At 44.1% G+C, this 17,456-nt stretch overlaps 1 protein-coding gene and 1 long non-coding RNA gene across 5 annotated transcripts in view; one reads left to right on the forward strand and one right to left on the reverse strand.

Annotated features, from left to right (window-relative positions):
* Positions 1-17,456, forward strand: part of LOC128342437 (coiled-coil domain-containing protein 137-like) — a 53,114-nt gene that overhangs the window by 27,600 nt on the left and 8,058 nt on the right. For all 4 annotated transcript variants that reach the window (XM_053289719.1, XM_053289721.1, XM_053289722.1 and 1 more), the window contains one exon: positions 13,367-13,500. In XM_053289719.1, coding sequence (XP_053145694.1) covers positions 13,367-13,500 — 134 coding nt within the window. The remainder of the gene's footprint in view (positions 1-13,366; positions 13,501-17,456) is intronic.
* On the reverse strand, positions 8,456-10,855 carry LOC128342441 (uncharacterized). Its single transcript, XR_008314984.1, has 3 exons — positions 10,776-10,855; positions 10,431-10,495; positions 8,456-8,535 (listed from the first exon to the last, which is right to left on the reverse strand). It is a non-coding gene; the product is annotated as an uncharacterized LOC128342441 (long non-coding RNA).

Here is a 17,456-nt window from a genome sequence, read left to right on the forward strand (position 1 = left end):
GGTGTGTGTCTTATGTTTCATTTTAGAATGTGAGCCCTTTTGGGGACAGGGAGCCATCTTATTTATTAATTATCTCTCTGTGTAAACCGCCCAGAGCCATTTTTGGAAGGGCGGTATAGAAATTGAATTATTATTTTAATTAATTAATTAATTAATTAATTAATTACTTTATTTATTTTATTATTTTATTATTGTTATTTTATCTAATTATTTTAATAATTAATTAATTAATAAATAATTGTATTATTATTATTATTATTTATTAATTAATGTCTGCCATAAAGTTGCCATTAAAGGCAGCTACAGAAGCTGCCAGGTTATGGAGAGGAGAGAAGCGCCTATAGACATTGCTCAAGAATCCCATGAAAAGGGATTGCAACTTTTTGCACTATATGGATTTTTTAAACATCCCTACCAAGCAATTTCCTACCTAGTTTTCTAGCCAATGCACTACATTCAAAACAAAACCAGAGGTTTGAATATGAAGTGATTCACCTAGCTTCATTTAACACAACTAGCATAGCTTAATCCTATTTGCTAAAGTCTATCTAGCTGTAATTAGTGGAAGGTTCAGCAGTTCTATTAAAGTGCACTATGATTAGGCTGTCTGAGAATTACTTTAGAACAGGGTGTTAGGAAGGGATTGTAAATGATACTGCCCTGGAAGGCAGACCTAGGACAAGGATGGCAGCTTGCTTTTCTAGAACACCACCACTTTGGAAATGCAGGCGACATTTTGCAGAACTGACTTCCAAACTATAAAATGGGGTTAATGGGTTTTACAGATAAGAAGGGCTATTGTTGGTTAGTTTGACTTCAATTAATTAGGGTCAAACTACATGTTAGACCAAGCATGGTGCTTAACACAAACATGCTTATTTCTTTAAGAAGTGAATAGAGAAACTGGTTCCCTCCACCCCGCATGGCTCAGAACTGCAGGGTAGGAAGCTTTAAGATGACTCCTCCATGGCTGCTATTTGTTGCAATGCTCTCTGGATCTGATCTGACTAGGCTTCTATAGTGTAGTCCCTCGTCTATTTGGGCATATATGTTTGGCACAGGTCCTGTTTTTACCTTAGAAGTCAGTGAGACCTCTGTAATTGGTGGCAAAATTGGACAAAATCTGCTTGAGATCCCTTCTATTATTTTGATCCAATCTCAACTCTGTCTCCTGTCCTGGTTGCAGTCCTTAATTTTTCTTCCATCAAGATCAATGGAAGCTATTTACTTCTATGGCCCATCCCTGAATAATCTCACAAGGTTGTGTAGGAATGACTAAAATAATATATGTAAAGTACTTGGAACACTAACAAGTTGTTCTGGAAAGAACTAATCTGTCTGCGTTCCTTTCACTATAATCTTAATTTATCATAATCACCCTCACAAATTAGCCCATGTATGCCTCAAATGTTCACTTATCCATATTGAATTGGGGTGGATGACATCATTACAAACTACACCTTTGAGGCATCCCTATGTGTCCCTACAGCTGTAGCACATTTGGTTCAAATCGGTTAGGCGGTTCACAAGGTAGCCCACTTGCACCTAAAACATTTACAGATCCTCCATCTTGAACTGGAGTAGATTACATCATCACAAACTATGCCGTTGAGGTGTCCCTATGTGTCATTCACTACAACTGTACCAAATTTGGTTCAAATTGGTTAGATGGTCCATAGGTTAACCCACTTGCACTTCAAATGTTCACACAACCACCATCTTAAATTGGGGTGGATGATATAATCACAAACTACACCATTGAGGTGTCCCTATGTGTCCCTGCAACTGTACCCAATTTGGTTCATATTGGTCCAGGCATTGTGAAGTTGATGGGGGAAACACACACAGACACACACACAGAATGCCGGGCCTGGGTGATCTCATAAGCTTACTTTCCTTAAGGAATGTAGGCTAAAAACATACACTATACAAATGCATTCCTCCACCTCCTCCTGACTGGCACATTGCTGTTATAAATATATCAACAAGTTCGCAGACAACTTACGGAACAGAGAAAATTCAGTAATCCAAAAACCTTCAGTTTAAGATGCAAGTTAAGATGCTTTATGTTTTCATTCATGCTCTTACAAAAATGGAAATTGCAGTTACGGTGCCATCTTAACTTCTGTGCCATATAAACTGTAAAGACTTTGTACAGTCTGGTATATGATGATGGCTTTAGAAATGAGGCTCCATGCACCCACACTTTGCCTTGATCAGAGATGCATCAGGCAGAAAAATCATCAGGGGCATCTCTAGGAAATGATTAGGGAAACTGCATCTGTTGAATGTCTGCCTGGAAGCATCCCTTCCCAGCCCAATGTCCAACTGAAAGACCAAGGCAATGTGTGGGTGCATGGAGCCTCATTTCTAAAGCCATAATTTCTAAAGCTTTGTACCAGACCATACAAAGTCTTTACAGCTTATGGCACAGATATTAAGATAGGCACCTTAACTTGCAATTTCCATTTCCCTGGCTCTTCTTCTAATAAAGTTGTGGCATGTTTGAATGATACTTATTTGTGTCTGTCTCTTTCCTTTCTGTCTCGAAAGTAGTATATTTTAAAAGTTGTACACAAGGGACGTACCCTCTGAGCATAGAATAGATTTCTTCCCTTTAAGCCCCTCAGGCCTCCACTTAATGGTTAATGGCTGAAAAGATAATGGCTTACTCAAAGTAGTCTCATTGTAAGTAAACAGACATTAGGCATTCCTTAACATGTTCTTTTAATTGCAGTAGGATAACTTTGAGTAATGTTCCTCATTATGTCAGTCACACTTGCTTGCTTGCTTGTATTCTCTAGGGGTGTGCACAAACCGGCAGACGGTCGGTTCATCGGTGGGGGTGGGGTGGGGTTACCTTTAAGGAGCAGGAGGGTGCTCTCCTCCCTCCCGGGTTCCCCCTGCTGGGGGGCGCCATTTCTTAAAATTAATTTTTTTTAAAAGGCTGCCGAAAACAAAATGGCCACCGTGCATGCTCAAATGGCCTCTGTGAGGCCCTAGGCCATACCAGGCCTCACAGAGGCCATTTGAGCATTCGTGGTGGCCATTTTGTTTTCAGCTGCAATTTTTTGGGAAAAAAATATTTTTAAAAATGGCCACTGCACATGCTTAAATGGTCCCTGTGAGGCCCTAGAGGCCAGCAGGGGGGAGGGGGAACCTTTGCAGACCCCTCCCAGCCTTTAGGAAGCCCCCCAAAGGGGCTACAGGTAATTATATATATATATATATATATATATATATATATATATATATATATATGTGTGTGTGTGTGTGTGTGTGTGTGTGTGTGTGTGTCACTGTACACATATTCAGATATGTGACTTGTATGTGACCTTCAGACTTGTATTTTTCCACTGATATTATGGTAAAGTTATCTGAAAGATGGGTGTCAGATGTTTGGACAGGGGGCGCAATTTCAATGCTTGCCCTAGGCGCTATTTTCCCTAGATACGCCTCTGCATGTTCGTTGTAAACATATTAACAGGTCTTATGCCCTGTGGAATGCATTGGCTGTCAGATTCTTTTGAGAACAATCTGTGTGCTCCGTGGGGTGCTGGCAGGTTTACCTCACACAGGATTTTCAGATTGTTTTCCACGCATGTTTTTTCCACTCACACTCGCTCCGCTAACCTTGTTTTACTGATCGTGAGTAGACCAGCGACTGGGAGGTTACAACAAGCCTCCCAGCCACAGGGGTCTCCCCAGAATGCCCTGTCCACTCACGTGTGCCCCCCGATCCCTGCCGCCCCTACCGGCTCCACAATGGAGTTGCTAGTCATGTGGGTGGCCTATCCGGCTGCCCATGGATGGCTTTCTGCTCATGTGCAGGGAGAGCGGGCTAGGCCAACTTTCCCTGCCAAGCCCAGTTAGGCTCCACACGTTGATCATGTGTAGAGCCTCATGATTTTTAGGAGGTAAAAACTTAAACTGCTGTATCTCAGCCATTTTGCAATGGATTTGTGCCCAATTCAGAGTGTCTCTTGCTCCCTAGTTGATGTATGCATGATTGGGTGGATACTTTTGACTTTATAAGCATTAGAATGTTCAGGGCTTATAATGGCGGAATGTTGAAAACACTCATCTTAACTATACTGGCACAACCATGTCAGTATAATCCTCTCCCATCTGTGATCCACTTGATCTCCTCTACATCCCTCTGCCTCCCCTCCTATAATAAAAGATTAAATTAAATATTATTAATCTTTTAAGATCTCTGTGTAAACCTCTATTATAAGTGTGGCACTGTTATTAGTTTTATTTTAAATAACATGCAGGAGGGAAAAACAGGTTGTTACATATGGGTTCAAAGATAAATTGATAAATTTGTCTTATATTAACTCTCTAAAATGCCATGCACATTGATGCTGCTATAGAAATAAAAATGATTACCAATAATTTTATGGAGAAGAAAAATACCAACAACAAATACCTAAAATGTTCAGAAGATGAGTTTTCATGGTCAACGTGTTCCTAAATTGTGGCTTAATATACTGTATTTTACAGACTATAAGACACTATGGACTATAAGACGCACCTTAATTTTAATCCAGTTTTTCAGAGTTTTAACATATTAAACTGTTAAAACATAAGACGCTCCTGAATTTTGGCGGATATTTTTCAAGGAAAAAAGTGAGTCTTATAGTCCATAAAATAAGGTAATTACTGGAATTGGTGTACAGTGTACACTGTTAATGAAACTGACCTAGGGTCGGCACTCCTAATATTCGGGCTGTGTGTGGGGAATTAGCTGTTAAAGGGGTCAGCTCCACCAATTTTAATTTGTGCAAACATTTGGACTCAAGAAATGACTGGATTTGAGGCAAGTATATAGTTTCTAAATATAAAAGAAGAATAATTTCATTCATTCATTCAGCACATTTGTATACCGCCCAAAACACAATTTTCTGGGTGGTTCACAACAAAACAATAAAATCAACAGATAAAAAGATTAAAACATTGCAACAATTTAAAATTTAAAATGTTAAAACTATTAAAAACAAAATTAAAACAATATCTAATTAAAAGCCTGGGTGAACAAATGTGTCTTGACTGCCTTTTTTAAAGTTGTAAGCGATGGGGAGGCTCTTATTACAGCAGGAAATGTGTTCCAAAGCCTCAGGGCAGCAACAGAGAAAGCTTATCCCTGAGTAGCCACCAGATGGGGGATACAAATCAAGGGGGATACAGGAAAAGAATGGCATGATTAGATCATACAATGTACTAAGCAATTTAACTACAATGAAGCGTTTCTAACTTAAAGAACAATAAAGTACATTTCTGAATAAACCAACTACAATGAGGCGCATTAGCTTAAGGTCCAATTGTGTAGGTTTCCCAGGTGGGCAAGAGAAAGAGGCTTGAGATAGAGAGATGGGGTTGGATTTAATAGCAATAGCAATAGCACTTACATTTATATACCGCTCTATAGCCGGAGCTCTCTAAGCGGCTTACAATGATTTAGCATATTGCCCCCAACATTCTGGGTACTCATTTTACCGACCTCGGAAGGATGGAAGGCTGAGTCAACCTTGAGCCCCTGGTCAGGATCAAACTTGTAACCTTCTGGTTACAGGGTGGCAGTTTTACCACTGCGCCACCAGGGGCTCTTTAAGTAATGGGAGCAGAGATAGTTTCAGGGCCTAAGTAGTGACCAAGGCTCATATTCATCTGACCTGGAAGACAAGATTTCTTGGCTGCAGAATCTCACTCCTCAGCGTGATGGAAAGCTGGAGGGGTGCAGGGTTTAGTATCAAACGGGATGCCCACGAGAATGGCTTCTCCATGGATCCAGCTTCCTATAGGTACGAGGCAAGCTGGATGGATTGGTACAAGGACTGATCCATATAGTGATTTCAAGCTCTTTGTAGGTTGCAAGGGAGCATATAGAATGTTCAGTGGGGTCATAGGAACATAGGAAGCTGCCATATACTGAGTCAGACCATTGGTCTATCTAGCTCAGTATTGTCTTCACAGACTGGCAGTGGCTTCTCCAAGGCTGCAGGCAGGAATCTCTCTCAGCCCTATCTTGGAGAAGCCAGGGAGGGAAGATGAAACCTTCTGCTCTTCCCAGAGTGGCTCCATCCCCTGAGGGGAATATCTTACAGTGCTTACATTTCTAGTCTCCCATTCATATGCAACCAAGGCAGACCCTGCTTAGCTAAGGGGACAAGTCATGCTTGCTACCACAAGACCAGCTCTCCTCTCAAGAGGGATAATGAGAATAGCTTCTCTGTAGATCCAGCTTATATGTGGGTCCCAAGTATAGCATACAAGGGAAAGCAAAGGTTGCTGGTTGGAGTCCCAAGTACAGCACACGGCAGAGTATACAAGGAAGCACTTGTTGTAGTGTGGGTTGGAGTCCCGAGTGAGAGACACAGGAGAGTACACTACGGCATGGAACTGGGGATACTTATATCCCAAAATGTGCCTTAAGGGCACATTCCTATTGCCATGCTTTGCTGAGTAGAAGGGCCCGCATAGGCCTGTTTGGAATGTGTAGTTTCTGTCCGTCCTTTCCTGGGTGTAACCATGGGAGTGTGCCTTTTGCAAGTAAGACTGTTTGTGATGATGATCAGAGTATGCAGGTGCATGAAAGAATATCCATGCCAGGACCAGGCTCTCCAATAACCCTATCAATAGTTCCAGTGAGTACACCTCTGAGCCTATGTCACTGACTCATCTCCTCTGTGATGGGGAGAATATTACTTCATCTTATTTACCTTCTTCCTGCTTGGCATAATCTGCTCGTTAGCATGCTTTATCTCCTGTGAAAGGAGAGGAGTGAGGTGGTTCACTCCAAGCACAAGGTGTCCTTGAAGTTTAATTCGATATAGTTAACTCTCAAGTCTACTTAGCTGGGACTCCCATCTACAGAGAGCGGGTGCATCCTATTCCCGTTCCAACTTGCTTTGTTTGCAGCCAAATCCAGGGGAAACGAGCCCACTAACAAGTGACTTGTCCCCCTATGTACTATAAACTGAGAGCTCACATTGTGGTGCAGCTCCTGAGCATATACAGAGTGCAATCTCCAAGCCTGGAGATGCAAGCCAACAGGGAGGCTCCTGGGAGCTGGGTAGAATAATCGTGGCTGGTAACAACACAACTAGTGAGCTATATTTCTCAACATTTCACTTAGTGATGCAAGAGAAAAGATGTTGAGCTCAGACAACAACTTACCTGGCCTACCGACAGACTGATTCTCTGCACTGTTAATTGAAAGAGAGTCAGTGTGGTGTAGTGGTTAGAGTGCTGGACTAGGACCGGGGAGACCTGAGTTCAAATCCCCATTCAGCCATGAAACTAGCTGGGTGACTCTGGGCCAGTCACTTCTCTCTCAGCCTAACCTACTTCACAGGGTTGTTGTGAAAGAGAAACTCAAGCATGTAGTACACCGCTCTGGGCTCCTTGGAGGAAGAGCAGGATATAAATGTAAAAATAATAATTTAATAATAATAATAATAATAATAATAATAATAAAGTAAGTCTCCCTGGCAACTGACTCCCCAATAAATGTGCATAGGATTGCACCTTCAAAATGTTTCTGTGTATTATTCATAATACTAAACTTTCCTGGCATGTATGTACAGCAGCAACCCACACCTTAATCCCAGGAGTCCTTATGCTTCAGCTGGCTGTTAGATTGCTTAGAATCTCGTGTGTGCCTTGAGCTCTTCTGAAGAAAGGCAGGGTATATATTAAATAAATAAATAAATATGCAATGATGGAAAAGTTCACCTAGGCCATTCCATAGCTACAGTTTAAGCATATCATCCACGTGGTCAATATGACCTTGGCTGACCTCAAGGCAAAATCATGAAAGCACAAAACAATTAACAATAATGTCACCTAATACAACATAGAAGCTGCACTATTTTAAACATGTTAAGTTTAAATTCAACCAGAATATTGTGACTCATATTAATATATTGTACTAATGGACTTGAGAACTGACATATAAAATGAGACTTGCTCATTTTACTCCAGAAGGGACCATCAATAATGAGGATTTATTTTCCTTCATAATCTGTTATGTCCTGAGACTGTTATGTGCGGCATGTCGCTCCACCAGTTCAAAAAGATTCAGTCTTTCTTCATGCGGAATCTAATTTCCATCTTTAAGATCATTTTTATATTTTCATCCTGTATGTGTTCCTCCACAGCTGCTAGTGCCTGTTCTCCACCATCCTGATAATATTTCAAAAGCTCCTCTGTGTATGCTATCCACACACAATTGTGGCACCCACTCATGCAGCAATTAGTGGGTGGGAGAAGTGTTGGTGGTATAGTAAAAAGAGGCTCTTTGCCCTTTGAAGATGCAGCCTTCTCCTCAGAGCTAAGCTTCTTATCATTTGGAGAAGCAGCATTTTGGGAACCATTTCCCTGAGCATCTTTGTGGATGTGACGTTGACCACAGTTCATCAGCATTGCGGGCTGGCTCCACATACTGACAAAGGACTTGTGATGAGATCCGGAGAGGAACCATGGGCCTGTTGTACCACAGTCATGGGGGTGCCTGAACAAATAGAAGCATTCCTAGCAAGAACAAACAAACACAATTAAAATCCAATACTTCTATATCTCTGTTCATATTTACCAGTAAATCCAATCCATCCCCCCAAATCCAGGATCTGTTAGATTATACTTATTTATTAAGATAATGTATAACCTGCCTGTCAATCTAAAATTCTCAAGTCAGAGAGCAAGAACTTAAAGCAAAGGATAATGATAAAATAGTCAAAAAGAACAGTGATCAGAGGGACTTAACATCGGCCAATAAAATCAAACAACATCCATTAGGTATATTAAAAGCCTTTCTAAATAGGATATTTAAAACCCACTTAAAAAGGCCAAAATCCCAAATTTGGCAGACCTCAGACCCCAAATCCCAAATTTGGCAGTCGGTTCCATAATTTGGAGGCCATCAGTGAGAATACCATCTCTGCAGTGGACACCAGCCTAACAGCTGATGGAACCAAAAAGAGTGCCTGGACAGAAATTGCCTAGGAATCCTATGTATGTCACATTGCACTCTATTGAAGAAAGGTAGGATATAAACTAAACCAAACCTGCGAATATACTTATAAACTTTATTTATTGTTAGATTTTTATACTGCCTTTCATTAAAACAATCTCAAGGTGATGTACAAAACATTTAAAATATAAAACTATAAAACAGTTACACAATAACAATATTAAATTGGAATATAAAAATACAAATCTAATTAAAAGTTTTTAAAACATACACAATGAGACCATAAAAGTTTTCATCTTTTATCCAAAATATAGATGTAAAAGCAGTGAGGTACATCTAGAACACATCCCTCAAAATAGATACTTGAGGAAAATAAGATATAGTTTAGGCCACTTGTAGTATCAGTCTAGCCAACCACAGTAATTAATTTCTTTTAAAAGTTCATTATAAATAATGACAAATTAAAACTCATCACAACAAATTATAATGAGTTTTTAAAGTATGTCATATTAAATTTTCCCTTTCTATTTCTAAAGTGATTAGAAATTAGCACTCTTAAATACAAGTGGGGAAATTGTCAGGCTGAGGTTCACTTAGGTAATTTTGGAGCCTGGACCTTTGGAGGCTCCCCTGCTGCAAGTTAAGCATCATGTTTTAACACATAGGTTCTTGAGGGCACAAACCACACCACCCAGGACAGACTAAAGAGGATTTGGGGGGCCCCAGGGGGTGTGGAGGCCCTGAACTTCGGCCCCAAAGTCCAGGGATAAGAGCGCATCTGCTGTCAGGATTTTGGCTCCCAGATATGACAACTTGCTCAAGCCCATATACTGAACCCAGATTTCTGAGGTACAGCTGTCTTCTATTTTATTTATTTACATTTTATATTCCACTCTTCCTCCAGAGCCCAGAGCAGTGTACTACATAGTTAAGTTTCTCCTCACAACAACCCTGTGAAGTAGGTTAGGCTGAGAGAGAAGTGACTAGACTAGCCCAGAGTCACCCAGCAAGTATGGCTGAATGGGGATTTGAACTCGGCTCTTCCCGGTCCTAGTCCAGCACTCTAACCACTACACCACGCTGGCTCCTATTGGATGCTGTCTTCTATTGGACAATCATCACTTCACAAAGTTGGGAATGGAGCAAAAGAAGGAGAGCAGAGGGATGTGCAGAGACCAGTACACTGCATAGGTCAAGGATTTTGCACTATAAAAGTGTTAGGATCCAAGGATCAGAGATAATGCCAGCATATAGTAAGCATTTATATTGTAAGGGGTGGATATGAAAGCAAGGTGGAACAGAGTGGCACAAACACATAGACTAAGACTGCAGCAAGTGCGTTATGTGCCATTACTAAAATGCCACATGTATTATTATTTCTAAATTATTGTAACATATTTTGTTGAGAAGCCCTGCTGGATTTATTTATTTATTGCTTTTAAAATAAACAAAGCACCTGCAATACATCAGCGAAGTGATCATAATTCGAAATACTCCGACCTAAGTGGCCTTGGCCTCAGGCTAACAATAAAAAGAAGAAAACATGGTTAGGGAGAAGGGCGATGCCATCGAATTCGAGCAGGCGAATGACCTTTCACGGGGAGTCACTGACATCCAGCTGGAGCCGGGCGGGTCTTCCCTTGCTAGTGCCACCACCAGCTGCCTTTGAGTCATTGCCGGCAAGCGGTAAAGCCATTTACTTCCAAGACAACATGAGCAGGCTCAAGACCCCTTTGACCCCACACTAGGAGACGCAGCTCGGTTTGCCTTCAGACATTTCTCCACTCCTCCAGACTCTCACCTTTCTATGCTCGGCGACTGCGGCGCTACCCCGCAACCCCACCAGCCCCCAACTACCCCGCACAGCGCCCACGAACATCACCAGCACACCCACACCCCGCCCTCCTACCTCGCAACGCCCAACGCCTCGCGCCGGAACTGGCACTTTCCTCGTCCAATCGCCGCAGCCGTCTCTGTAGCACGTGATCCAACCGGAGATACGTGGTTGGACCGGGACCAGCAAGCGGACCAATGGAAAAGAGATTCTTGGGTGGGGGGAGAGAATGGAGTGGGGGAGTTTGGCGGGGCCGGGGGAAAACGCCGATAGAAGCCTGCTGCTTTAAGAGACCCGGAAGGAGGCCAGTCGCACGTGGGCATCGCGTGCCCCAGCTATAGGAAGACATGGGGAAGCTAAAACACACAACTCCGAAGGTGCCTGTTGATAGGTTAGTTCCTCCTTTTTCTCTCTACTCTTCTATATAACACCCAAGTAAGTATGGAGGACAGTTGGCATGTTCAAAGGTTAGTTGTGTGTTATCCCAGTAATCTTTACACGCACCAACCTTGTAATTGAACTAGGGTTATTATTTTCTTCATATCACAGATATGAAGCTGAGACCACTTAGTAAGCTTATGGCTGAGAATGGGCTTCCATCAGGTACTTCGTAACTCACAGTTTGCATTCTTACCTACTACTCTGCATCGAATTTCGTTGTCTCCCTTAGTGGCTTTCTTTCTGAAGGACTACGCTTTTCTCAGTGACTAGTCTAAGGGGTCTTTTGCAGGCTTCTATAACTTACACTTGTGTTGAGTAAGAGCATGCTAGTTAGAGATTCGTTTGCTATACTAACCTGCTCAGAGGTTCGGACTGCTACTCTTTTCACTACCCATCCCTAGCAAGCAAAAATCCAACACTTAGTGCTGTTGCTCCCCCAACTCCCATACTGGGAAACGTGTCTGGAAGTCCTGTCAACAAGGATATGTTGCAGTGGAAATCCTACATGCATTTAATCCTGTTTGAAACAAAACCACTTTTTTTGTGTGTGTTCCTAACCAGGAGGACTAAGTATGATGTACAAGATCTCTTGTCTTGTATTTATTTGTCTATATTCAAAACAAAAGAATACAAAACACTGAAAAGCTATTTAATTTGGACTGAAAGTGATAATGCCTAGGTGCCATCTTTACATACACTTCTGTAATAATAACTTATATTATTTCTCCCATTCTCATCTGTTTTCTATACAGGTCAGAGTGTCATTTTTTTTTTTTTAAGGGCAGCATAATGAACAAACGACTTTTTGAATGGTAGGAATACCAGCTGCACCTGATAAAGTAGGCTCAAGACTAAAAAATGTTGACTTTACAACTCTTGTTTTGGTATTTGAGGTGGGTGGGTGCTCCGTCGTTCATCACAGAGTTGGGCTTAAATTACCTGATCAGTAGTAGCCCTGTTGGCTAGTTGATGAAGTTACTATCAATTAGCTTCAAGTCCCACTCCCATGTTGTAAAGCTGTTAAATGAGTCCCCTCATATGGAAGTAGTTGTATCAATGGTTAAGAATAATGTGGGTTATCTTGAGGCAATAGTTGTCCCATACATGTAGTGTAAATGTTGGAATTCTAGTGCAAAGCAAGCTAGAAAAGCATAAGGATGGGTGGTTGTATGGAGCTGTTTGATGGACAATAGCTCATGATGACAATATAGGATATATAGGACTGATATTACTTTGTTGCTACAAGAATGGCATTGACTCCCTGTTTGCTTCCAGGCACAATTCAAAGTGCTAGTTTTGACTTTTCAAAGCTTGGGACCAGGATACCTGAAAGACCACCTTATCATTTGTCTGAATGCTAAGGTCTGCTAGAGAGGCCCTCTTCTGTGTCCTACCAAGATCTGAGGCTCTGACGCATCTGTACATGAGGGAGAGGGCTTTCCTCTGCAGTCACACTCCCTAATGAAGCTTCTCTTGTCCCTTCTCTGTTAATTTTTTGCCATTCCAGCAGACTTTGAGGCTATTCACATGCATGTCCAAAACCAGGCTAAGGGAGCCCAGCCCAGTTTTGCATGTGAATCTGAACCTCCAGGATTGAGCCGACCCCAGCGGCATCATGACAGCAAATCTGCCTAAGAAGCCTTCCTTTAAGCAGCCACAGATAGCAGACTTGCGGAGGGGGGTGATTTCTGTAATGCACCGCACACTTGCACAGTGCATTATTTGAGCTCTGGTGTGTGTGTGGGGACAGATCCTGACACCCTGACCCTCGGAGCAACCAGCAGCAGCTGGTGATCATCTGGGTGGGTGATCCACTCGCCCAGAGGCAAGGACCTGCTCATCTGCAGGGGAGGTAAATTTTTTGCAGCTTCCTCCCCTTGCCCCATCGGAGCTCTTTCTCTGCTGATGAGAAAGGGCGAAGTTGCCTTGTGTGGTGGTCTAGTAATGAGATGGCGGGATATAAATATTTATAATACTATTGGAGCTGGTCTTCTGCATTACTTGGGTTCCAGTATGCATATGATGTCTTAGCAAAAGCATCGATAAATTATAATTTATGCTGATGATTGTTTTTGCTGAGGGCTCTTGCTGACACTTTCTATTTTTGAAACCTTTAGGCCAAAGAAGAAAACCAACTCAAAACCCAAGTGTCTAAATGAACAAGAAATTCCATATCGGCTGCGGGAGATAATGAAAGGCCGTGATGAATTAAAGAACCCCAAGAAGAAGAAGAAGAAGAAGAAGAAAACAGGTGAAAAAACCAGTCTTCTAACATGTTTTTCAGTAGATGTTGTGAATTGCTCTTTAGTATAATGATACATACACCCAGCCAACCCTGATTAATTATATTCAGTGCTTTTTTGGTGATGGTATTCAGGAGTACTGAGTAACAGCACCTCTTCTCAGTCACTGCCTGCCCAAAAGCAGCATGGAGCTAGCCCTGCCCATCCTCCTGCCGAGACTGTATGAAGCTCTTGTGAGACCTCAGGCACTGGCAGACTGAGGGAAATGGAGTGAGCCTTCTGCACCTGCTCTGGCTGTCCAGACTCCTCCTATTCCTTCTCCAAGCAGTGCACAGTCTTTTTATGTGTTGCCTGTGAGAGGGAGAAGCCAGGAAGGGGCTCATGCTGCATGTTGACAGTGTTGAACTTATTAGGGGACGCAGGGCCGGCCCCTCCATCATGCAACACTGAGCTCTCCATAACCTGATTGTTGGGGCAGCCCTGTCCTTCATGCTGTGCTTTTTGCTGCAGCAGCTGAATCGCTTGGATTTTGACATCCAAGTGAAGCTGCCAGGCAGAAAGCAGAACGGCTCCCTGGAGTCTGATCACTGGGGTATCCTCTCTTTTCTGGGCAGAAAGCAGAGCATGAAGGAGAGGGCCGCCCCAGCAATCGGGCTATGAAAAGCCTGGTCTGGGGCAGCCCTCTGTCTTTCTGTTTTTTGTCCAGCCACTGAATTGCTTGGCTTTTTACAGCCAAAACAAAGTTGCAGGAAAGAAAGCCAAATGGAAGGAGGAGCGAGCCCAGTATTGCATGATGGATGGGGAAGGAGGGGGCTCTCTCAGCGATCCAGGTTTCCATAGGAAATAAAATGGAGAAGAAAGCAGAAGGGACAGAACAGAATGAGTCTCTTCCTGCTTCCAGTGTTTGCTAGGCTGGGAAATATGATTTTTCCCCAGAAACAGAGGAGTGCAGTCAAATGAGTTATCTTGGTACAAGTAAAGGTGGTTTGGAGGAATTCAAACCTGCCTTCTGAGATCCAGCCAGTGAAAAGACCTAAACACCAATTAGAAAAGATCATATAAGCAACCCAAGTAGGTTGGGGAGGTCAGTGGGATGGCTTATTTTATTTATCAGATTTGTACACCACTCCAAACCTTCGTCTCTGGGCAGTTAACAACAACATAAAACAAGTTAAAACATACACACAAATTTTAAAACAATTAAGGCAATCTAAAAATTAAAAACAGGTTAAAACTTAAAAATTTAAAAAGCTGGATAAGCTTGGCTGACAAGGTAGGTTATCAAGTGCTTTTTAAAAATGGTCAGAGATGGAGAGGATCATATTTCAGTAGGGAGCACATTCCACAGTCTCGGGGCAGCAACCGCGAATGACTGTCTGCAACTGGAGAGGGATCTCTCCAGACGACCTCAATGGGTGGTGGGGATCATAATGAAGGATATCTGTGGATGTGTAAGAGAGAGAAGTATCAGAGTCTCTAAGGGTTAGCAGGATGAATGGGGACACAAGTGACTGATCTTGAAGACTGTGTGTATTTGTGGGGCAGGGGGGGCCTTTTAATGGAGTAGTGACTTTTATTGGACCTAGCTCAATGATAGAACATCGGCTTGGCATGCAGAAGGTCCCAAGTTCAAGACCTTTGCTTGAAATCTTGGAGAGCTGCTGCCAGTCAGTGTAGGCAATACTGAGCTAGGTGGACCAAGGGTCTGACTTGGTATTAGACAGTTTCCTATATTCCTGTGTGCTCCAGCAGCTCCTCTTCTTTGGGTCAGTGGGAGCCATTAAAGTTCAGTGGGGACCGGTGAGCAAGTAGAGGAGGAGGCAGGCGGCGGTACAGTGAGGGGAATCTAGATAGACTGAGTGGGCAGCAGGGCAGGCAACTCCAATCCAAAACGAAAAGTCTTCTCCCTCCCCCAGGTGTGTGTGTGTGCGCGTGTGTGTGCCCAAGTCAGGATTCACCTAGAGCGCCAAAACCCGTGGGCCAGACTTGTTCCCAGCGGGGCTCACAGCCAGTGTTCACTCTAAAACAGTGGTTCCCAAACTGGGAGCTTCCAGATGTTGCTGAACTACAACTCCTATCAGCTCCAGCTACAATTTATTGTAGGAGTTGTAGTTCAGCAACATCTGGAGGCTCCCAGTTTGGGAACCACTGCTCTAACAGGGATTCCCAGATGTTGTTGACTACAACTCCCAGAATTCCCAGCTGCAATGGCTTCAGCTTGGGGATTCTAGGAGTTGTAGTCACTGTCAACATCATCTGGGAATTCTTGTTAGAGGGGACAGTGATCACAGCACCTGGCAGGGTTTTGTCTTCATTCCCTGCAGTGAGGCAGGCAACAAAGACAAAACCCTGCCAGGTGCTGCAATCCCAGTTGGGAAATGAGCTCTAAAGCACTGCACCAGGTGCTTCTGGAGCTTAGCCACACACCCTTTGTGTGCAATGGGGGAGAGATATTAAACAAGATAAGAGTATCGGCACCTATTTATTTATTTAAAAAACAAAACACTGGTTATATTCTCTAGATCATGGTTTCTCAACTGCCGGTCTGCAGAGGGTTGAATGCCGGTCGGTGACTGTGAGTCCAAAAGCCCCCACCCCCCATCAACTGCGATCAAGGCACTCACTTCAATTTTGCACATGGAACGGAAGCAGGGTCTCCAGACTGGCTTTTCAAGCACAAACTTCCTGAAATCTGTCTTCTTTCTGGCTTTTCCCTGGCATTCTCCTGGCTTTTTTCATGTGTTAAAATAGAGGGGTGGGGCCGCCAGGGGGGGGCGGGGTGCAGGAACGGGAAGTATAAAACTGGAAGGGACGCAGCGCAGACAAGTATGCAGAGGAAGAGGAGGAGTATCACGGAAGTGCAGGACCCTGCCTTCCACCTTGCCTCCACGTGCTGCTGCGATTGCACTATCTTCCAACAAGCAGCTTCAAACTGTATGCAGTGCGGCAGCATCAAGGAAAAGGTATGGCACTGGGTGCCACTTGAAGAGCTGCTGGTGCAGGGTGGGTGAGCAGAGCAAGCAAGTGCACCAAGGAGGGTTAAGCTGGGGAGGGAGGCAGCGCAGTGCGGGGGAGAGGATTTAATGCCCAGCGCACTCAGAGATGGCACCCGACTGATAAAACCTGCTGCCTGTTGCAGCCAAGGAGCCTTGCGTCGGTGGGGTTTGTGGTCAAATGTAGCTTGCAAGGTTCTTCTCTGCTGAATGGGTACATCCAAGCCTCCTTGCACCCTTTGCATGTATTTTGTTTCCTGTGAGTTCCCTAGGCCCCCATCGTTCACCTCCCGAGGTCTTACTCCTGGCTGCACTCCACTTTACTCCTGTGCAGGTTGGGCTGCGCCTCGTCCCCAGCTTCTCCAGCCCCCCGCCCAGTTTCCTTTCCCCTCAAGCAGCTGCAGAAGAGGCTCCTAAGATGCATCCCACAGCCAGCCTTCCCTCCCTCGGGTTCTGCTGGAGGCTGGCGTGGCTCCTTGGAGGGATAAGCGGCAGAAGCAGGGAGGAGGGCTGCCTTGGCTCAGCTCGCTGCACGGGCAGCATGTGCTTCCCCTTCCACCACGGTCCCTGCTTTCTTGCAGCAACTCCCGGCTCCACTCCACTCCTGCGCAGGTCGGGCTGCGCCTCCTCCTGACCAGTTTCTTTTCCCCTCAGGCAGCCACAGAGGAGGCTCCTGAGGCGCACCCCACAGCCAGCCTTCCCTCCCTCCCTCAGGTTCTGTGGGAGGCCAGTGCCCAGCGGTGTGCATGTGCTCCTTGGAGGGATAAGTGGCAGAGGGAGGCAAGGAGGAAGGAGGGCTGTCTTGGCTCGCCGTAGCACAAGCAAGCAAGCCCACCAAGGAGGGTTAAGCGGGGTGCACCCCACAGCCAGCCTTCCCTCCCTCGGGTTCTGCTGGAGACCAGCGCCCGGTGGCATGTGCATGCGGCTCCTTGGAGGGATAAGTGGCAGAAGGAGGGAGGAGGGCTGCCTTG

Source organism: Hemicordylus capensis, chromosome 2 (assembly GCF_027244095.1).
Source record: "Hemicordylus capensis ecotype Gifberg chromosome 2, rHemCap1.1.pri, whole genome shotgun sequence".
NCBI classification, from domain to species: Eukaryota; Metazoa; Chordata; class Lepidosauria; order Squamata; family Cordylidae; genus Hemicordylus; species Hemicordylus capensis.